Genomic DNA, 22,865 nt, shown 5'->3' with positions numbered 1-22,865 from the left:
CCACGCCACGGTCACACTGTGTGATTAAAAAAAAATCCGTCAGTCAGTTTTTATCTCCATCTTGTCGTGATGACACTCATCTCAATTTGAAGTTGATCCGATGAAAACCCTGGTACAAGTGTATCAAAGAAAAAATGTGGAATATGGCCAAAATGGCCACTAAATGCAATATAGCAGGCTTCCTGTTGTGTTTTTCCAATTGCACCCAGAGACTTTTTTGTTTGTCTGGTCATGATACACCTGTATATCGATTTTTGTGAAGATAGGTCAATGGGAACACCTTCCGGGGGTCTCGGGCTGTCTCGGGGGGCACCGTTGAGCCATTTTGCGACGCCCATTGAAAATTCCTTCAGAATACGTAAATTTTCACCACTTTCTAACTTTCTGCAAATTTTGGTAAGAAGTTGAGCATGTTAAAGCCCTCAAAAAGCCAATTCATTTGCCTGAATAATAATAATAATAATAATAATAATCCTTACAATTTCAATAGGGTCTCACCAGACACCTTTGATGTCTGTGCTCGGGCCCTAATAATAATCATTACAATTTCAATAGGGTCTCACCAGACACCTTTGATGTCTGTGCTCGGGCCCTAATAATAATAATAATAATAATAATAATAATAATCCTTACAATTTCAATAGGGTCTCACCAGACACCTTTGATGTCTGTGCTCGGGCCCTAAATACAGTTCTGGGTTCAGTGACAGCCAAAAGCAAGAATAACATAGAAAAGCAACAACATTAATGCTTGGTGCTAATGCCGATAGAAATCCAGTAACAACACATTTAAGAAGAACTCTACACTTACAATAGAACATCATAGTTAGCAGCTTTTCTTTAAAAGAGAGGGAAGAAGAAAAGCAAACAGTGACGGAAGGATTTAGAAGATGGAGCATGGGAGGTGTACGAGAAAGAGATGAAAGATGGAGGGATTTATGTACAGACTCAGCAGCAAATGCCAAAAATGCCAGAATCAGATGTTCTTATTATTCAGTGTGCAGATGGGTTTTCACATGTTGATATGACCACGTTGGCATTAACAGCAACAGCTTCTAATTCACATAGAGTTGTTTATATAAAAACATGTTCGTAGTCCCAGGTCACGTGGACAACACATCCTGTCCTGTCCAGGTGGATGAACGTTGCCACAGTTTGAACAGCTCTGATTGGCTGTCGGTGGCTTCTTTGTGAAGTTCAGCTCTGCAGAAGAGCCCTGCTGTCTGCCATCTAAGAATGTCCTCATCATGACTTCAGTGGTTGTGCTCCATAAGTTCGTCAGCTGCTGATTTTGGGTCATCCAGACTCTTCACCCGGTGTGTGTTGTACGCTGACGTGCATTTGTCAAGATGCACAGAAGAATCGCTCTCCGGGTTCAGCTCAGTTTTGATGTCTGAGTCGAGGGCGCTGGTCTTGATGGAGGCGCGTGTGTACGAGGCGTTGTTACGGTGGCTGCGTGTCATGGTGACTCTGAAGGTGTGTGTGTGCTGCAGCTCCATCCTGTCCTCCTCCGACAATTTGATGAAGGGACACCAAGCAAACGCGTGACGGAAACCAGCACGGAACCTGCAGAAAGACAGCAGAGTGGGGTTTTTTCTGCTTCCTGTTTTGGGGGATGATGGAACTTGAGGTTTGGATTTTTCTAAATCTTTTTTACCTTTGGTTTAGACAGCAGTAAATAATAGGATTGTACATGGTGGAACTCATCGCCAACCAGAATATGGCCAGGTACACCTGAAGAGGAGAGGAAACATGAAGCCCAGTAAAAAGATAACACAGATTATACAGTGTAGAGGGGCAGATGCTGACCTGCTGAATGTAGTGTTGTTTATAAATGTCTCTGTTGAATGATCCCAGTATGAAGTAGGTGTGGTAGGGCAGCCAGCAGAGGGCAAAGGTCACCACCACGACAACCATCATCTTCACCACCTATAGACAATCACAGATTAATGATACATACCCATGTTACTGCAGTTTTTTTCCTCTTCAGCTATTTGTTTACATGGCATCTCGTTTTTCTTCAGCTCAGCTGAATCTATTCCAGCTTGTTTGAGCATTTTTGATCAAAGAGACACATTAAAAGGGCAGAGTCCTTGATTCAAACAGCAGAACAAATGGAAGTGTGAGTTGACCTTTCTCTTGGCTGTCATCTGGCTGTGGTAATGCTCCGTCGCCTCCCCTGGGATGTGTCCGCCCCACAGCGTTTGGCCGATCAAACTGTAGGTCACCAGCATCACCAGCAGAGGGAGGACGTAGATCAGCAATATCACTGCAAACTGGTAACTACAGCGGGTGAAGGAGAGAGAGAGAGAACGAGAGAGAAAGGGAAAGAGAGAGAGAGAGAGATGGTCAAACACTGATTTAAACAAACAAACACTAAATTCAGACTTTGGACTCTGTCCTCGCTGATCATCAGGGACATGCAGATATCCTTTTACTCTATTTGTATATTTATTTAAGTTTTCCTTCTAATATCCTACTTTTCATTTCTGTTTTTATTCATTTTACACGAAACAAAATGCTTCGCTATTGTGCTGTTGTCCTTGTCTAATCTTGTTCTGTGGGTGGATTATGGAGGAGTTCTGTCTTTATTATGTAATGCACTTCGTACATTCACACCAACAGAATCTCTTGGAGTGTTTTCCAATTTGTGCTTGTCGATGCTCATGTCTGTCTGTGAGCACTCCATCGTTGGATCATTTTAATAATCCTGCATACTTTGATTCTTGAGTCTTTAAAACAAGAATGGTTCATTAGTCATTATTTTGTGGTTTCATTGTGAGGTTATGAGCCCACATTTTGTGAATGGTTAATAAGTGTCTTCTGCTGAAATAACAACCCACTCCATGTACTGACTTGGACTGACATTAACAGGTGCAGACATAACTGCATACAAATACTTCTTATTTTTAGAAGTGTAATTACTTTGTAACAGGAAGTTTCAAACAGTCATTATGTGCTTTAGAGACACACTAGAGGACATGAACCATTCAGATGTAATAACTGTGCTCTCCTCTATGAAGGCTGACAGGTTTATAATTATATTATCTTGCTGTACACTGATCTGCAGGTGGTGTTATGTTATAAATGCTATTTGAGTTAGTATATATACATATATAAATGAAACATATCATGTCATATAGACAGTAAATAGTGTGTGTCTTCACTCACAAGCAGATATATGATGTATGCATTAGTGGAGAATAGACAGCTTTTTATTTCACGTCATAAATCGGCCTTGTTGTAAATGTCACTGTTTCTTTCAATCAATCTTGTTTATTCACCTCAGTTGATGTTTTCCTCCGTAATCATCGGGCCAGTTGACCATGCACACGGTCCTGGGGTAATAAAACCTGGTCACGCTGTAGTAGCACTGAGGGAAGGCCAATGAAATCGCCACGATCCAAATCAGAGCGATCACGACCTTTGTGGAGGTGGAGGAGAGGCGGGGCTTCAGAGGGTGGATGATGGCCATATACCTGAGAAAGCAATGAAGGGTTTATTTGTGCACGTGTTTGTGCCTCTTTGTCTGCAGACGTACAGTCCGATATCTGATGTAACTCAGGGCAATAGATGTAAAGTGTGACTCTTACACCTCTTGTCTGCTTGGAAATCTGTGTCAGAGGTGGTAAAAAGACTTAAACTTAAAAATCTAATATTTTGACTCATAGCAATTTAAAGTTATTTCTTTGTTATATTTCATATTGTGAATCTAAAAGATAATTTGCTCAAACTAATAAGCTTTACAATGACATCAAGATAAATTAATATTCTGTAATTCAAACTAATAACGACGTATGAAAGGTTTTCTTCTCTCCAATTCAAAGTTGATTGTTTCAAGGCACTTGAAGAATCTAATGGGCAACAAGCAGAGACATATTCATGCATAAATCTGCATTTGATTAAAAATTCTAAAGATTTATTCTCTGCCTCTCTCTCTCTCTCTCTCTCTCTCTCTCTCTCTCTCTTAATCATTTACCAAAGTTATAATCACAACCTCTTATTTCTCCCTCTATCATATCTCTACAATATAAACAACTCAAAGACAGAGCAAATTGAAATTGCAGATATTCATCATCAAACTAAAAACACATCCTGCATATTTATCATAGTGATTTTCATGGATTCCGAGAAATTATTTTGTGAATTCACTTTTAAGAGGAAGAGACTGAATAATCGTGAAACTGATATTAACTTAAGCAAATACTCATTGTTCATTTACATCAAATGGTTAAGTGAAATAATGATGATAAAAACCAATAATCCTGATGGCCATGGTGACTCACCGTTAATTTTATACAAAGTAATTCAATACTTGCTTGGCATCATCGCTCAGTGTTATCACCATTATACTCCAATGATTCAACTATGACTATGAATCATTCATCTGGATTATTCGCTGCTCCTCTATTATCTAATTTTTACTCTATGGATAATCATACTGTGATCTTGCACAGAATGATTTTCATTTAAGATGAAATTCCAATTTGTTAGGGCATTGTTACTGCCTGATGTGATGAATGAAAAATTATGAATAATGTATAAGACAAGTGCAAGTGTAATAATAAACCATGAATCAGAAAAACATTGTATCACATAAGCATGCATAATCTCTTTATTTGACATCAACCTTATCTGTCACTTCTCCTTTTCTCTCTTACTTCCATTGACCTCGCTGTGTTTCGACTGGCACCTGTCACATCAGCCTCACACCTGGAAACACAAACTCCCCCTTCAGGGTGGCTGTTGCAGCAGCAGTAGTTAACGCATGTCTTGCGTCTCCTAATGAATGTGGATCATGTTTCACAGTTTATCTATTTACTGTGTGATTGAATCAGTTGTCGCTACAGATCAATAAAGTCACGTAAAATGATGATTCCACAAACTGGAAAGTAATGGGGATGAATTGTCGCATTGTGACCGGTGACCAGATATCCCACCTGGTCTGATTCCTGCATGTTGCAGAACATTCATCACTACACCTGCCCCGAGCCACAGTGAGCCCCAACGTCTGTCAGGAACACTTATGATAGAATAGTATTATCATCTAATGAAACTCTCTCCTCTGAGACTACTGCATCACAGTGTGTGTAGAGTAAGTTTTTGGATCGAAATGCTGCCTCATACAACCTCCCTCTCCAGTTTAAAAGCTTCAGTTTGTGTCGGAAAAAATTAGGTTCAACTCTGTATTAATTTGTGACTGCTGTTGTGCAGGACTGAAGTATATCAACTTTAAGTTCCCTTTGTGCATGTAAATGAGCGTGGTCCAAACATTTTAAAACACCTGCCGTCTAATGTAACGGCCTCTAAAATGAATACAAGCATCATAAAGAGCATATTATTGACCTGCTGTAACTTGTAGCATCAGATCGTACACGTTTGAGAGTGAAGTGGCAACTGAGTCCCATGTTACAGACTGAAACTTCAAGCTCCACTGAGCATTCATGACATCTGTCTCTGTGCTGCCTGTTGACCCATACTCTATCTCCTTCATGCTGCGTTCTCATCTGTATTGGGGGGATGGCTCCTGCAGCTGATGATGCTTCAAGTGAAGCTGGAGTGTCTGAATGACTGGCCACTTCCCAGGAAGTTGTTGTTTAACTATTAATTAAACGTCAGATCGATCACATATTATTGAAACCACATTTACAGTTAATGGTAATTGGTAAATGGTTTTGTATTTATATAGCTCTTTTCTAGTCTTGATGACCACTCAAAGCGCTTCACAGTACAGTTTTACATTCACCCATTCTCACACAAATTCATACACACATTCATACAATGCATCTATTAGCACCACTTGTTATTCTATGTGGGTCAGACTGGGGATCGAACTGCCAACCTTCAGGCTGATTGTACCCCTCATCCATAGCCGCCCAAAGGTATATATTGTGTGTGTTAAATTTTGCACAACAAGGAATTTTAACCACCAGAATAAAATGTCTGCGTTGGCCGGGAATCGAACCCGGGTCAACTGCTTGGAAGGCAGCTATGCTCACCACTATACCACCAACGCCAGATGTGCACTCAGGAATTGAAATTCAACTGGAGAGCAACACAAAGACATGGTAGATGGTGCAGTACAGATAATGTTGTATATATAAATGGGTTATTTGTTAATACAGCTTGTTTTCCGTACTGCTGGGCAGACCGTTTGAGTAGCTGGTCATTCAGCCCTTTTTGACCGTTTGTATAATGCGGCTGCCAAATGGGCTGTAGGAGCCGAGGATTAGTCATTCCATTAGTGGCTAATGGCTGCTTCAAAACAGCTATAGGTGCTGACAGGCTCATTTCCATGTCATTCTGGATGTATGTGAGTATCAGCTTAATGGTTATATAATTCCATTTGAGACAATTCAACGTTGTAGTTATTGTGGTTTTTGCACAATGTTTCCTACCTGTCCACCGCGATGGCAGCCATGGAGTATATGGATGAAAACATTGCAGTGATGGGGAAAAAGTTCTGAAATCTGCAGTAGCCCAGACCAAAGTACCAGTCGTTGTGAAGCGCATAGACAAAGTTAAAAAGGGTGTTGAAGGTTGCCATGGAGACGTCGGAGAAGGCAAGGTTGACGATGAAGTAGTTGGTTACGGTCCTCATGCGTCGGTGAGCGAGGATAATCCAGATGACTGTGACATTCCCAGTGATGGACACCAGGATGATTAGGGAGTAGGCTATAGCCCAGAGAGCCACCTGAGAGGAGAGGAGAGGAGGGGAGAGGAGACAATCAAAATCAAAATAATAAACTGTCAAATTAACTCAACAAGATAACAAGAAAACATTATGTCCTTAATTGTGGATTGTAGATTTGAAATTACTGGTTTTGTTTTAAGACAAATCAGTCTGCAAGCGTTTGTCAAAATAACTTAACAGTGGATTTAATTTTAATTTAATTTATTTCACAATTTCCCATTATGTCACAGCTGGATTATAGACAACAGGCTTTTAACGTTTTAAATATTTGAAGAATATTCAACCCTGAGACTTCAACATGTGATCTCTGTGTTCCTCTCACCTGCCAGTCTGGCTGTTGGAACTGATTCCCAGTGGTCTCGTTCCCGTCCTCCCTCCAGTCGTCGGTGACTGATAAGGGAAATGAAGTGGCCTCCGTGTCTCGTTCAATGTGTTGAATAAGACTGTCGACGTCCATATTTTCCTCCATGTTCACCTGCTGACAGAAACTTTCTATATTACTGGATGTACTTTGTGTGTCAATGCGTAACGAGACTGACTGGTGGATCTGTATGCTGCTTGAGGAGACATGTATAAAGATGTGGGGTGTATTTCTCCCTTGCAAAAAAACACAGTATCCAACAGACATCAGAATCAAAATCAGAATCAGGATTCTTTTAATTGCCTAGTATATTTACACATACAGGAAATTGCCTTGGTATGGTTGGTGCATTGGATATAAAAACAACAATCGGACATAAAACAACATTACCTCAATGAGACATAATCTTCGATTTTATATGAAATAGGTTATTTTTATATTTTTTGGGTTTCATATAAGAGCTGCTTAAATCTTTTTTATTTTAACGTTTTTGAAGCCTGCTTTTCAGATTTAAGGTCAGGTATTCATTTTCTCTTTAAAGGCATTCAGCTCTCTGAGCTGTTAATAATCATGCATCATATCGCTCTTGTGGCAAGTTTCACAGTATCCAGATAACCTTATCTTACAGTTGCATGTAGCAGTTTCAATAAACTATTTCCTAGTACATCAAATAAAGCTTGCCACACTTGTGCGTTAATGACTGTTATTAAAGCAAATATTAATTAATAACCAAACGTGCACACAGTCCATGCATTTGGCACACTCACAACAACCGGGTAGTTTGGCTGTACAGTGAGCGCAACAGTGTGGCACAAGTGATAAATCCATGCATTGGAGAACCCAGGGGATAATATCTCACAAAGACAATATCATCACTCCACTGTGCCTTACCTCTCTATTCACGTGGCTGAGTGGTCAGTTTCACCATCAGTTTGTGCAATTCAACGCAGCGTATGTTCCCGAATATTAGACTTCTTCTGCGCCGTGTACAGCCAGGTCCATCCAATAATCCATCAAGACATCGCTGCTCTAACTCCCGCCGTCTCTCTCTCTCTCTCTCTCTCTCTCTCTCTCTCTCTCTCTCTCTCTCTCTCTCCCCCTCGGTTTTCAGTGATAAAATGCTGCAAAAATAACTCTTGGTGTGTTAGCGCGAGAGAGAGTGTGAGAAAATGCAAACAAAGTAGACGGAATATTGGTGGAGAGAGATGTGATTGAATTGGTTTTCCAAATCAAGAAGGAAATGAAGAGAGAATGAGACCAAATGAGTGAGGTGATGAAAGGAAGGTGATGAGATCTCTCCTTGAAATCTGAATCAGTTCTGTGGCTCTTACCTGTGAAACTTCCCCGGTCATTTCTATATGTGGAGTCATTTCTATTTCTTACTGCCACTTTTTACTCCTACAAGATCTCTGTAGGCCTCTGTGGATGTTTCTGAGGTTGTGCTTGAGGCCAACCGGAATCAGCCCGGTATCTATAGCTGACTCAATTCTTTCTCTGATGATCACACCCATAACCCAGACACTCAGCAAAGAGGTGGTGCAGTGGAGCTATATTTTTGACATGTACTGGGATTTTTTCCTCACAGGATGTTTTATAAATGTTGTAGCTGTCGCTATGGCTACGGCAATGTGTTATTGTGACAACACCGGAAGTACAAGTACAATTGTCATTTGATTTGTTATTTTTATGTTTATTTTATTACGTTAAATAAGTTAATGATGGAAAGTAAATTGAGTCTAGTTCATGGTTCTGCTGTCAATCTAAATGATTAATGGTCAAAGTCAAACGCCACCGGAAATAGTCAGTGAAGTCTGAGGCTGGAAGTGACGCACTTTGTTTACCCAAGTACGTCGAGAGAGAGAGACAGAAAGAGTTGAGATAGGACTATCTACTACTGGCTAAGCAGGCGAAACGGTACTTATTCATAATATTGTATGTAAGTATTGTGTATTGAATTAGAAACGTCCGTGAAAATAATGTATGTGAAATGTGTTTTATGTTGTTGCAGTTTTCACGGTGTTCCATATCTTCAAAGAATAAAGTGATTGTGGACATCAGTACGAGGCGTATAGCGTTTTTAACCAGGGTAGATACAGTGAAAACGTGTCCTAATCCATCACGAGGCTTCCGAGTGCAACGTTGCTTCACGTCCCGGCAAAGAGGAGCGGCGGTGTCTACATCCTCCAACGGGCTACGAGCTACCGACCAGGAGCTACATCGGGCGGCGGTGCCTTCATCCCGCAACAAGCTGCCGGCCAGGAGCTACATCGGGCGGCGGTGCTTTCATCCCGCAACAAGCCACCGGCTAGGAGCTACTACGAGCGGTGGTGCGTTCATCCTGCTGCGGTAAAAGGCGACATCGTTGCTTTACGTCCTGCAGCAAGCTACAGGTCTCTGGACACTAAGTGGAGCAGCTTCAGTCTACAACTTGGTCCACAGGTCAGACAATGCAATTATAATGCCTCAGGAAGTTGATGGATAGAAGGTTACGGTTTTTAATCGTAAGAACCACGATATTAAAAGGATTCTGAACATAACAAAAAAAAAAAAAAAAAAAAGGATATATGTTTATATTGAATGCTCTGATAACTGCAATTGTTTGTTGTTTGCTAAATTGCATAAGAAAGTTAATCTCAAGTGCTAACTAGGTATTAAGGGTGTCATGTATTACTGTAGGTGTTATTTGGTTAATCTCTGCTAATTACAGCCATCATAACTTACCTTACTTTCTCCATATGGTAGTTCTAAAATGTTAAAAAATGTCTAAAAATGGTGATAATCAGTCTGATGTCATGTCACAAGGGCAAGATGCAGGGGAGCTAGATGCAGAGGAGCTAGATGAGGGACAAATTAGAAAATCCTCTCGTGAAAGACGATTAACACCTAAAATGCAAGAACTGAAAGAACAAGAGTTAATTTCAAGGCAGAAGAAATTTAAAGCAACATATGAGAAATGGAAAAGTACTGTAAGAGACATTCGTACAAGGTTGAAGCAAGATTGCTCTGAAAGTGACATGTATAACATGATGGATGAAGCTGAGAAGCAGGACTCAGAGTTAAAGGAGCTGTATGATGGCATCCGACTCCAAGCCGCACCAAGTCAAGAAATTCGGAGAAAAGTTGATGCATGCTCAGCTGTGACAGCAGACTTACTGCAATTGATGAGAGTGCGCCTCACCGAAGAAGGAGGTGAGTTTGATGCTGAGGCAGAGAGACCAAGGTTACGCATGCTTCTTGATAATTAATATGCTAGGTCCATATATGGATCCACAGCCTCCAGAGTTACTGCACGCAGCTGCCACCATTCAGAGCAACTCTCAGAATCACCTAGCATTTCGGCTAAGAGGGCAGAAACAGCATCTCAGCTGGCTGCAAAGAGAGCTGAAATTGACATGGAAGCTGTTATCGAAGTTCAACGTCAGCAGTTGAGAAAACTTGAGAATCAGAGAGACATTGATGTTATTCAAGCAAGGCTAAATGTTTACACTGAAGAAGAAAGAAAAGGAATGGATGGATCACACAGTCCTGTATGCGGCAAAGTTGATGATACAAACTCATTCACTCACCCCATCTCAAGTCAAGAACAGCAAGCTGTAAAAAATGAGACATCCTTATTCCAGCCATTACAGGAATCATTAGCTCTCACTCGCCTTCCAACCCCAGAACCAACCGTATTCTCAGGTGATCCTCTGAAGTTCACAGAATGGAGCACAAGCTTTGAGGCTCTTATAGAGAGACGATGCACCAACCCTGTAGATAGGATGTTCTACCTGCAAAGGTACATAGCAGGGGAGGCTAAATCCTTTCTAGAAGGCAGCTTCTACAGGAAAGATGAGGAAGCCTATCAACAAGCATGGGATAGGTTGAACACAAGATATGGTAATTCCTTTGTAGTGCAACGAGCCTTTAGAGAAAAACTTAATACTTGGCCAAGGATTGGTGGAAAAGAGTTCCTCAAACTGAGAGAATTCAGTGACTTCCTGCAAACATGTAGTAGCGCCATGTCTCTTATAAAGGGTCTACAAGTTCTGAATGACTGCGAGGAGAACCAGAAAATGCTGGCCAAGCTTCCTGAATGGGTGACGTCCAGGTGGAACCGCTACGTCACGGAGCAGCTGGATCGAGGCCAGGAGTATCCAAGTTTTCATGAGTTTGCTTCATACATCGCCAAAGAGGCACGTATTGCATGTAATCCAGTGTCATCCTTACATGCTTTAAGGCACTCTGCAGAGACACCAGTAAGAGAGGTGAAGCGCTCAAAAGCAAACACGTTTGCCACAAATATGAAAGCTCCAGTTCTATCAAGCTTCACATCCAAACCAGACCTTGGTGAAATCCAGTTGAGAGATACGGAGAAGTCAAAGAAATGGAGCACACCACTACAAAACTCAAACACGACCAGGTGTATTTGTTGTGGAGAAAACCACTCCATACATAGATGCACAAAGCTAACCGAAATGTCTAAAGAAGAAAAGAAAAAATGCATACACGAAAACAAACTGTGTTTTGCATGTCTAAGAAAAGGTCACAACTCTAAAGACTGTAGAAACAGAGCCATGTGTGGCATATGCAGAAAGAATCACCCAACTCCACTGCATGAAGATCGTTTCTCAGCAGACTCAAGGCAAAGTGCAGTTGAGGAAAGTACATCCTCATTATCATGCTGCGTGAATGGAGAAGGTGGGAGCACATCTATGATTGTGCCAGTGTGGATTTCCGCCCCTAACGCTCCTCATAATGAAACCTTGGCATATGCTCTACTGGACACTCAAAGCAGTCACACATTTGTGGATCAAGAGGTGTGTGAAAAGCTTCAGGCAGCGATGGAACCTGTGAAGCTGAAGCTCTCCACCATGATGGGGAAAGATTCAGTTGTGAAGAGTCAAAGAGTATGTGATCTCAAAGTCAGAGGTCTCTCCTCAAACATTTCCATCAGCTTACCTCCAGCCTACACGAGAAACTTCATTCCTCTTGAACGCACTCATATTCCCACTTGCCAAACAGCCCAAAAATGGAAACACCTTGTCAACATGGCCGAGGAGATACCCCCATTAATGGACTGTGGTGTGGGATTATTGATTGGCTATGACTGCTCCAGAGCGCTAATGCCAAGAAGGGTCATCACTGGGGGTGACTATGAGCCTTACGCCATTAAAACTGACCTCGGTTGGAGCATTGTGGGAAGCGTGCCACAGAGTGTGAATGCTAAAGATGTGACTGGACTTTGTCATCGGGTATCTGTAAGAGAGCTACCACCTGTAACGCCATCTTCTATCATTAAGGCTCTTGAGTCCGACTTTGCAGACGCCAAACCAGGTGACAAAAGCATATCTCAAGAAGATATTCGCTTCCTGCAGATCTTAAAGGGAGGAATCCAGCAAAACGAGCTTGGCCACCTGGAGATGCCTCTTCCCTTTAAAGTACGTCCTCACCTACCAGATAACAAGAAGCTGGCTTTGGCTCGGTTGAAGCACCTCAAAAGGAAGCTGGACAGAGACTCCAAGTTCAAAAATGACTATGTGAGGTTTATGGAAGGTGTTTTCAAGGATGGTGATGCAGAGAAAGTAGACATCCAACCAGAGCCTGGGAAAGTCTGGTACATCCCACATCAAGGAGTTTACCACCCCAGGAAACCAGACAAGATTCGGGTGGTTTTCGACTGCTCTGCAAAGTACGAAGGCACCTCATTAAATGATCATCTGCTAACAGGACCCGACCTTACAAATGGTCTCACAGCTGTAATGTGTCGCTTTCGTAAACATCCCATTGCAGTCATGTGCGATGTGGAAAAAATGTTCCACAGGTTTCATGTCAGCGAAGAAGACAGAGACTATTTGCGTTTTCTTTGGTGGGAAAATGGGGACACAAACTCAGAACCCTCAGAGCACCGCATGAAGGTGCACCTGTTTGGAGCATCATCTTCCCCTGGCTGTGCCAATTATGGCATGAAACACCTCGCCAGTCAAAATGAGAAAGAATGCCCCTCTGCAGCTAGCTTCATCAGGAAGCATTTCTACGTTGATGATGGCCTCATAAGCGTGAAATCAGTTGGCGATGCAATTGAGTTAGTAAAGGAAGCTCAAGCTCTGTGTGCCAAGGGAGGGTTGCACCTTCACAAATTCCTTTCCAATAACCGAGAGGTACTCGACTCCATCAACAATGCAGAACGCGCTGTAGAGGTGAAAAATGTCGATCTCAACCATGAAGAATTACCAGTGCAAAGAGTGCTTGGTGTAAGATGGAACATTGAAAGCGACAGCTTCTCCTTTAAGGTGACACTTGATGAGAAGCCAGCAACACGACGAGGGATTCTTTCAATCGTGGCCTCTCTATATGACCCTCTAGGGTTTTTAGCGCCATTCATACTTGAGGGTAAAAGGGTGCTGCAGGAGATGTGTCAGAGAGGTACGGGGTGGGATGAATCACTGCCCAGGGAGTTGGAAGTAAGGTGGGAGACTTGGATGAAGGATTTGGAAAACCTTGAGAGGATCGAGATACCAAGATGCTTCACACCTGACGGCTTTGGTGAGGTCCAGAGAGCTGAACTGCATCATTTTTCTGATGCAAGCAGTCAAGGGTATGGCCAGTGCTCTTACATCAGGTTGTTGAGCAAAGAAAAAGTGCATTGCTCCCTGGTCATGGGCAAAGCGAGAGTCGCGCCAACCAAAATAGTCACCATACCGAGGTTAGAGCTAACTGCTGCAGTAACCTCAGCAGCAGTGAGCAACATGTTGAGGGAGGAGCTAGAGCTCAAGATCGATGAAGAATATCATTGGACTGATTCTCAAGTGGTTCTCAGCTACATCAACAATGAAGCGCGAAGGTTTCCTGTCTTTGTCGCGAACCGTGTTGAGAGAATACGAGAAACCACTGAAGCAAGACAATGGAACTATGTCGACACAGGAGAGAATCCCGCTGACCACGCCTCCAGAGGCCTCAAGGTGGCCGACCTCATCAATTCGAATTGGCTCTGTGGTCCTAAGTTCTTATGGGAAAGAGAGATAACCACAAACCAGGTTACATCAGATCTACTGGTGGGAGATCCAGAGGTAAGGATTATACAGGTGCTAAAAACTGAGGTTGTGAGGCAATTTGACATCCAGGGACACCTGTCACGGTTCTCAAGTTGGACCATAGCAGTCAATGTCATTGCTCGTATCCAACGGTTGGCTAAGAGAATCAAGACCACAGAACCTTTAAACGTCGAAGAGAGAAGGCAAGCTGCACTGACTCTTATCAAGCTCACACAACGCAATGCCTTCCAAGAGGAGTTGAACATGCTCAGCCAGAAGTCAGGAAAGCTGCCTTGCACTCACCAACTCTATCCGCTTGACCCATTCCTCCGAGATGGAGTGATGAGAGTGGGAGGAAGACTGAGGAAGGCATCTGCGCCTCTGGAGTTGAAACACCCAGTAATCCTTCCTAAAGATGGCGCTGTCACAAGGCTCATCATTGCTCATTATCATGATAAAATACAGCATCAAGGCAGAGGACAAACTCTCAATGGATTAAGAGCCAATGGTTACTGGATAGTTGGCGGAAGTAAAGCGGTAGCCCAACACATCAGGCAGTGTGTACGGTGCAGGAGGGCGCGTGCACCGCCAGAGGAACAACAGATGGCGGACTTACCGAGTGACCGTGTTGAGCCTACACCACCGTTCACTTACTGCGGCATGGACTGCTTCAGTCCCTTCCACACCAAGCAGGGTCGTAAAGAACAAAAACGGTATGGCCTCCTCTTCACATGTCTTTGTTCCAGGGCAGTGCACATCGAGATGTTGGAGGATATGACGACTGACGCGTTCATCAATGCCTTACGATGCTTTGTCGCTATTCGTGGTAGCGTCAGACACATAAGATCGGACCAGGGCACTAACTTCGTAGGAGCGAAGAATGAAATGGCAAAGGCTCTGAAAGAGCTCGATAAGGAAAGAGTTGCGGCATACCTATTAGATAATCAATGCGACTTCCAGATGAATACACCACATTCAAGTCACACTGGCGGCGTCTGGGAGCGCCAAATCAGAACAGTAAGGAGTGTACTGAGCACAGTCCTTGTCAACAGCGCTGGAAGGTTGGACGATGCTTCCTTAAGAACATTCTTTTACGAGGCTATGGCCATTGTAAATAATCGTCCACTCACTGTCGACACCATCAGTGATCCCACAAGTTTAGAGCCGCTCACGCCGAATCATTTGATAACAATGAAATCTTCGATTCCACTTCCTCCGCCAGGAAAGTTTGTCAAGGAAGACCTATATGCTAAAAAACGGTGGAGAAGGGTCCAATATCTTTCCGAGCAATTTTGGCACAGATGGAGGAAGGAATACCTGTCAAATATCACTTTGCGTCAGCGATGGCATGCGCCAAGGCGTAACGTGGATGTGGGTGACATTGTGATCATTAAGGAGGAGGACGTTCCTCGCAATGAATGGAAACTTGCCAAGGTTGTCGAAGCACATGAGGACGATGATGGACTGGTACGGAAAGTGACAGTACAAGTTGGAGAACGGAAGTTAGGAAAAAGGGGTGAACGTCTCAATCAACCATCCATCATTCAAAGACCCATTCAGAAGCTAGTGGTTATAGTGAAGAGTAGTGAATAAGGGGTAGAGAGCAATGAGTGGTAGGAAAATAGATTGAGAAAGGTCAGATATTGTTTAAAAGTATCCTCTCTAAGTTAAAGGTGATCATTATACTGTGGTTCATTTTCAAATGAGTATTCTTAGGTGTTGTCTAACTGTTGTTGAATTGTTGTTGTGGAAATGGTGATTATGGTCACATGGTTCATTTTCGAGAAAAAAAAACAACAAACAGATCAGAGCTTGGAAATTACCATTAATGAAGAGTGTAAATGTATTTCACATCTCCATTTGTTTTATTGAAGGTAATTTGGTGGGAGTGTAGCTGTCGCTATGGCTACGGCAATGTGTTATTGTGACAACACCGGAAGTACAAGTACAATTGTCATTTGATTTGTTATTTTTATGTTTATTTTATAACGTTAAATAAGTTAATGATGGAAAGTAAATTGAGTCTAGTTCATGGTTCTGCTGTCAATCTAAATGATTAATGGTCAAAGTCAAACGCCACCGGAAATAGTCAGTGAAGTCTGAGGCTGGAAGTGACGCACTTTGTTTACCCAAGTACGTCGAGAGAGAGAGACAGAAAGAGTTGAGATAGGACTATCTACTACTGGCTAAGCAGGCGAAACGGTACTTATTCATAATATTGTATGTAAGTATTGTGTATTGAATTAGAAACGTCCGTGAAAATAATGTATGTGAAATGTGTTTTATGTTGTTGCAGTTTTCACGGTGTTCCATATCTTCAAAGAATAAAGTGATTGTGGACATCAGTACGAGGCGTATAGCGTTTTTAACCAGGGTAGATACAAATGTGAACTGATTTCAGGGCAGAAATGGGAATTATCAAGTCAGCTATGGGTTTTCAGTTAGTCGCAGTCACAAATTTAGAGAAGCTGCTGGTGTGTGTGTTGTTGTTGGACAAAACACTGTGAAAATATTAAAAGGTATTAAAATATGTGTGTATTTGATTTAACTCCACATGTCTATGTGTCCTGTTGACAGTGTTATATGTGTATCCTACCCATATCCAATTCTTTCTTAAGCTATCCTAACCTAACCTATCATACCCATATCCAGCCTTATCCTACCTTACCCTATCCTATCCTATCTTTCATTTTCTTCCTATACTTCCTATACTATACCTATTGAACCTTAAGCCAGCCTATGCTTACGGAAACATCCAGTAAAGCCACTTCTACAAACAAAATGAAAAAATAATGGGTTGCCAAAGGTTGCAGCACTGAGGACATCAGTCAGGCGTCTCTATGTATTGATTGACAAATCCTTCAGCCCCACAGCTTTTAGATGATGTCTGTGCCATGGTCATAAAGAATCACACCCTGTGGTCTATCATAGTGATGACAAACAGTGCTTTCATAACTGACTTGCAAAGGGTTTTGAGAAAAAAAATCAATGGTAGTTTTGATGGTGATGACGCAAATCTTCTGTGCTGAAGATTGTCAGGCCTGGACTGGAATGAGGACTCAGAAGCAGAGAATATCACGTACCAGCACACTTTATTGATTTCAGAACCTCAATGCAGAGTGATAAACAAGAAGGCTATGAAAATCTCACTAACTATATCTATATAATAATATAATACTTGGCAAGCAATAACTGGGGAAAAAGAACTTCCTAATAAATACAAAACATACACTAGAAAAAGAAAAAGCTTTTAAACATAAACCACTCCCGAAGGAGGACAAACAAATGGCAAGAGCAAGAAATCAAAAGCGCTCCCGAAGGAGGAAAACCAAACTACTAATAAATGGGGCAAAAGAAAAGGCTCACCTAAACAGGAGGCTCAACAAACTAACTAAATCTCTCTTAACATAAATCGCTCCAAAAGAGAGGAAGAAAAACAGTTTACAAACAACACAAAACAAAGCTAAACTGGAAAACTTTAACAAACAAAAAATCACTCTCAAGGAGGAAACAGAAATCAACTTACGTGGCGTAGCAAAAAACTCTTTGGCAAAAACGACAATGACTGTGGGTAAGGCTTAGGTGCACGAACAAGAACGAAACACTTCGGCACAAGACAAAGGGGAGACGCAGACTATAAGCACATGAGGGTGAAGGGAACAGGTGGAAACAATCAGAGACAATCAGACCGGTGACACATGAGGAAGGGCAAGTGACCTGAAACGAGAGGAGAGTTAGGATTTCAAAATAAAACAGGAAGTTACGAGACAAAAACCCCAAGACAAGACAAACCTCACCGCGGTGTGACAAAGATGAGAGATTGATCACGATGATGCTGAGAATGCTACTAGTTGTGATTCAGAAGCAAGAGTGATGCTGATGTTCTGACTAGCAGCCATGACAATTCACCCGCACCTTCAGCAGCAACTGACTGTGGCACGATGGAGTCAGAGACATTACTCTCCACTGCTTCTACATTCTGTACTGATAATACAAACACTGATGCCTGTTGCAAAGACAGACCTTCAGCCTCCATTTATTTAAACAGCATAGATGCAGCCACCATCAGACCCGTTGATGGCCTGAAGACTGGCCCTGATGGAGCCAACTGGAAGAAGGAAAGGGACCCGCAAAATTTTTCTGCAGAGTGAGGGAGCGAGTGGTTTCCTTCTTTAAACAACTGGTCGGAATTTAGCACAGCACCGAGCCCCCTTACCTCATTCACTGTCATTCTTATAATATTAAGTCTAGAGTTAAGCCCAGACTTACATTCATAAGAGTGTCTGAAATTGAAGTTAGGGGCGAGTGGGCTCAGCTTTCCAGTGGATACCAGTTCCACCTCATAGAATTACATTTCCCGGTCCAGCAGGTCAGGTTTAACGGGCTGCTCTGTGTCTGTGCCTTTTTTGTGTCTACTTGTATGTGTGACATCCCCCCGGCATAATTACCTCTCTTCCAGCATGACAGCTCGAGGGCTGGTTCAGAGCCGGGGCTTAATCTCAAACCAGTTCTTCGTGTTTCGACAGCCAAAGATCCCGGCTCTCGGCCAGGAAAACGGATTCAAGAGCGACAATAACACTTTGTTAGTCTAGAAATGACAGCTGTTGACGATACTTTTCTTTCCTACTGTTATATATTTTCTTGTACTTTCTGTTGCTTTTATTCTCACCCGACTATCACTTTGTTTTGTGTTGTTCATTACATTTGTACTCTTTCTGTATGTCTCCTCCCTCCTGCTCTGTGTGAACCTCCCTCTCTGGGGAAATCAGCATGTGGCCTGTGTTCACAAGTGTTTGCACAGCAAAGAGTGGATTGCAGCAGTCTGATCTCATTCAGCTGGGCTCATTCTGTCTTTTTTTTCTGTTGTGTGTGTACAGTATGAACTGCATGTGTGTACTTTAACATGCATACACACCTTAACTGGCCAGCAGGGCCCTGGGGAAGGGCACATTGAAGGGTAAAGGCAGGGGAAATCAAAGGTTCTACCAAGGTTGTGTAATCCTGCCTCCCTAGGCGCTGTGGTGAAAGGAGTGGGGATACTGTGAAGACACGGTGTGGCAACAGGGTAGGGAAAGGAGGACGATTTAATATGTTTGTGTCTGACAACCGCCTTAATTTCCTTGATTGTATTTGCACAGGAGACTGCGTCGACACAGTGGTCGAAGACCCCTTACTGAGGCCCCATGTCACCAGCTTTCACCCAAAAGCTTCATAATGGTAAAGGTTAGGTTGAAGACAAGAATGCCTTTCTGTGTGTGTGTGTGAGAGAGGTACCTGTGGTGGTGGTGGTTTAATGTGGGGCCCTCCAGCAGGGGTGGACTGGCCATCTGGCATACCGGGCATAATCCCGGTGGGCCTGACCCAATGTGGGCCGGTCTGGTCCACTATGTTGTTGTTTTGTTTTTTTTCTCTTCTTCCTCTCTAAATTCCCTCCAATTGGGCCGGCCAATTGGCTACAGAGGGCTAGCAGTGTGTTGCCAGCATCGACACATATTATTGGTCTATTGTTTGTCATTGTCAATCAATCATGGGCTGACAGGCTCAGAGAGCCCTGACAGTGCTGTCAATCACAACACAAACCGGGGGCGGGGGGAGCGGGACCTCATGGCATTGGCGGGGGGAGTCGCGGGACGGGCTGCTGCTGAGACAGAAACTTAACTTAATGGATAATAAGAGTAAAAAAACGCCCGGGTGGCGCTGAGAAGCATCGGGAAAAAAAGCTGAAGTCTCTGGAGGTGGAGGCTGCTAAATGTGCCAAACTGACGGACCTATGTGGTGCCGGGTTCACCAGCCCAGCAGCAGCAGGTGCGCCGGGAGACGAGCGAGGAGGACTCGACAATGATGAGCGAGTGGAGGCAGACATGTGAGCGCGCATTTTCAATTTTCAATACATTCTCAAAACTGGCTCGTTACTTGAGCAGCGGAGGTTGGCGTCGCACGCCTCTACCCACGGCGCACCCCCCCCTCTCTCTCTCTCTCTCCCTCTCTCTCTCTCTCACTCTCTCTCTCTCTCTCTCTCTCTCTCTCTCTCTCTCTCTCTCTCTCTCTCTCTCTCTCTCTCACTCGCTGCCCCCTCCCTCCTGAGATGTGCAGGTCCGGTGGCGTGTTTGCCGTCGGGGGGTGGGGGGGGGGGGGGGGGGGGGGGTGGGGGGGGGGGCGAGAGGGGCGAGAGGTTGGTCTATCCCTCCGCAGGTTCACCTTCAGAAATCTTGTTACGACTTTTACTTCCTCTAGAATAGAGATAGTGTCTTATTTTGTCTGCCTATAGTATAGTGGTTATACTGTGGTTTATTAATGTTCTTGGGCAGACACAAGAGGCACTTGTTTATAGTTAATTAGAAGTTCAGATGCACTGGTCCATTACTATTTGAACCTCAGCATCTAGGGTTCAAAATTGGTAAAATTATACATTATATGCATATTGTTGTTGTAATTTTTCAGTCAGTTGAGATAAATCTTGAGGAGAAACATTTTGGGTTGTTTTGTGTCTGTATAGACCTACTATAAAAAGCACTTTGCATTTTTAATTTTAGTTCTTGTACTTGATACTTAAGTACATTTCAACACCAGATACTTTTGATACTTAAGTACTTTTAATATGAGCTACTTTAAGACATTTAGAAGACATAAGTTACGTCAATTTAATGGCAGATGTGCTCGGCTAATTATGTGGGCCGGTCTGAGCCAAAAAATGCCCGGGCCGTTTTGTTCTCCCAGTCCAGCCCTGCCCTCCAGGTACCATTGGCCTCAAAATCACGCTCCTGGCTGGAAACACAGTAAGGGAGGTCCAGTGATGCTACCAGTTGTTTGGTTGTCCCAGGACTATAAAATGTCTTTTGTGGTCTACGGCTGTATATTCATAACACTTTGCAAACTCTGTTCGAATCTGAGCTACATGTGATAAAACTAAACAGCACTGGAATCAAACACAACCCTATCAAAATACCTCACTACGTTTATATTTGTGAGCTTTTATATTTATACTTGATCCATGTGTGGTTAGTGTGATTCATAGGTATTATTCTATTTACCAGAACCAGCGCAGCTGGTGAGTGTAACGCGTGGAAGTCAAAAATTCAATAAGTGCACATTTTGGCTTTTTTATCTGAGGGTTTTATTGGATGTTTCTCTGTGCCTCTATTATAATTCACCACCAGGGGGCAAAATTACATGTTCTTGGCATGGAAAGTGTATGGTTTTAAATGGTTATTGATCAATAAAGTCTGTCATACCAGTTCTGTATGGGCACAATTGATCAATTTGTGGTGTTTCATTAGCTGTTTCATAAGATGGCACAAATGGAACCTATATTAAATATATGTGTGCTTCAAGCTAGTTTGTAAATCTTTATTTAATAATAAAGTTAAATTTATTATTACTTTCAGCAGACTGAAACCAGATCAGGAGAACTTCATTCTTTTAAAGAGAACCCACACCCCAGTTAAAAGAGAAAAATGTAGTCAGTATTATTTGTTGTAGAAGCATTGTGTTTATGCTGCCATCTTGGCCTAATCTCAGAGATTTTTACCTGCAAATGAAGAAAAAGTAGAGCATGAAGTATAATGAGAGGGGACACAGACACCTTCACAGGAATAAGAGGCTGTATTTTATTTCTGAAACAGTGTTGCTTGAAGAGCACGTCTTTTCCACACTCTACTTCGGATGAATTAGTAAGTGAATAAAAACATACATTGGGTCTTGCCATATCAACAACACAGAAGTCTCCGGAGTGTGAGGTGAGGGATGGACCAGCTTTCTATAGACATTATATTAGGTGGCCATGTGGAGAAAGTCCACAGAAAGTCTGGACGCTCTCACTTGGACATTCGCGTTCAAACATCTCCTCCAGAGAAAATAGGGAGAATCTGCAGAGTTCATTGTATTCACCTTAACACATAAGAGGCTGAGGCCATCTCCCAGACTCAGTCCCAATGGGAACATCATTAAGGGGTTTCACTTACGTCTACAGAAATATGAAGGGACCTTGTGGCCATTTCTAAGTCCATTAGAGCCAGAGATATACAATAAAAAACCCTCCACATAGCTTATATCTCATTCTCCGGAGTTCAAAAAAATAGTCCCAAGCTCCTAAGATTTCCTGCTGTCAGAAGAAAGTGGGAACCTTGATTCATATGTTAAGTTACTACCCTGCAGTCAAGTCCTTTTGGGCATTAGTGTTTCATTCAATCTCGTGATAATAAATATAAATCTCTCCCCATGTCCTCTGGTTTGCCTGTAAGGATATTGGGCATCAGGTAATATTAGGCCTAGCCTTCATGGCTGCTAAAAGAAAGATTTTTGGGGATATGGAAAATTCCTGAGGCAGAATGTTTCTCAATCTTCTCGGTATGGATCGAATAGCTGATATGATAAGTCATACAACTTAACGACTATAGATCTGTTCAGGTCAGACTGTGATCTGAACAGGTGAGAATAGATGAGAATTTGGCGTGTTTTATTTGCACCGCGGGAAAGATAAACTGGGTCCGTCCGTCACGCAACGCCGAACCACGCCCACTAATCACGCATTCCGCTCCACGCCATCCAGACGATCGAATTAAAGTTGCAAAACGAGGCTTACGTCCTGTTGACAGTAGGTGGCGCTATCACGTTATTACGTACCGACTAATAGATCTGTTCAAGTCTGGACTCGGATGAAGCGTGGGGATTTTGCGCCCTAGTAATTTCAATAAGGCCTTCGCACGGTCGCTGCTGGGGCCTTTAACTCCATGCTGTCCCCCCCCCCCCACACAGTTTCCATCAGGCCACACACCCCCCATCATCCCTCCATCCGGCCG

The 22,865-nt window shown here is 42.8% G+C and overlaps 1 protein-coding gene and 1 non-coding gene across 2 annotated transcripts; both read right to left on the bottom strand.

Annotated features, from left to right (window-relative positions):
- Positions 1-1,013: 1,013 nt before the first annotated feature.
- Positions 1,014-18,579, bottom strand: tacr2 (tachykinin receptor 2). Its single transcript, XM_061068456.1, has 8 exons — positions 18,516-18,579; positions 7,016-7,171; positions 6,398-6,693; positions 3,284-3,478; positions 2,132-2,282; positions 1,809-1,928; positions 1,657-1,733; positions 1,014-1,565 (listed from the first exon to the last, which is right to left on the bottom strand). Exons 2-8 carry the CDS (start codon positions 7,160-7,162, stop codon positions 1,253-1,255), a joined length of 1,299 nt encoding a protein of 432 aa, XP_060924439.1. The 5' UTR covers positions 7,163-7,171; positions 18,516-18,579; the 3' UTR covers positions 1,014-1,252.
- On the bottom strand, positions 5,944-6,015 carry trnag-ucc (transfer RNA glycine (anticodon UCC)). The gene has a single exon. It is a non-coding gene; the product is annotated as a tRNA-Gly (tRNA).
- Positions 18,580-22,865: the final 4,286 nt, after the last annotated feature.

Source organism: Limanda limanda, chromosome 3 (assembly GCF_963576545.1).
Source record: "Limanda limanda chromosome 3, fLimLim1.1, whole genome shotgun sequence".
Lineage (NCBI taxonomy): Eukaryota > Metazoa > Chordata > Actinopteri > Pleuronectiformes > Pleuronectidae > Limanda > Limanda limanda.
The sequence above is the reverse complement of the archived record's forward strand: the minus strand, read 5'-3'. Positions and strand labels throughout refer to the sequence as shown.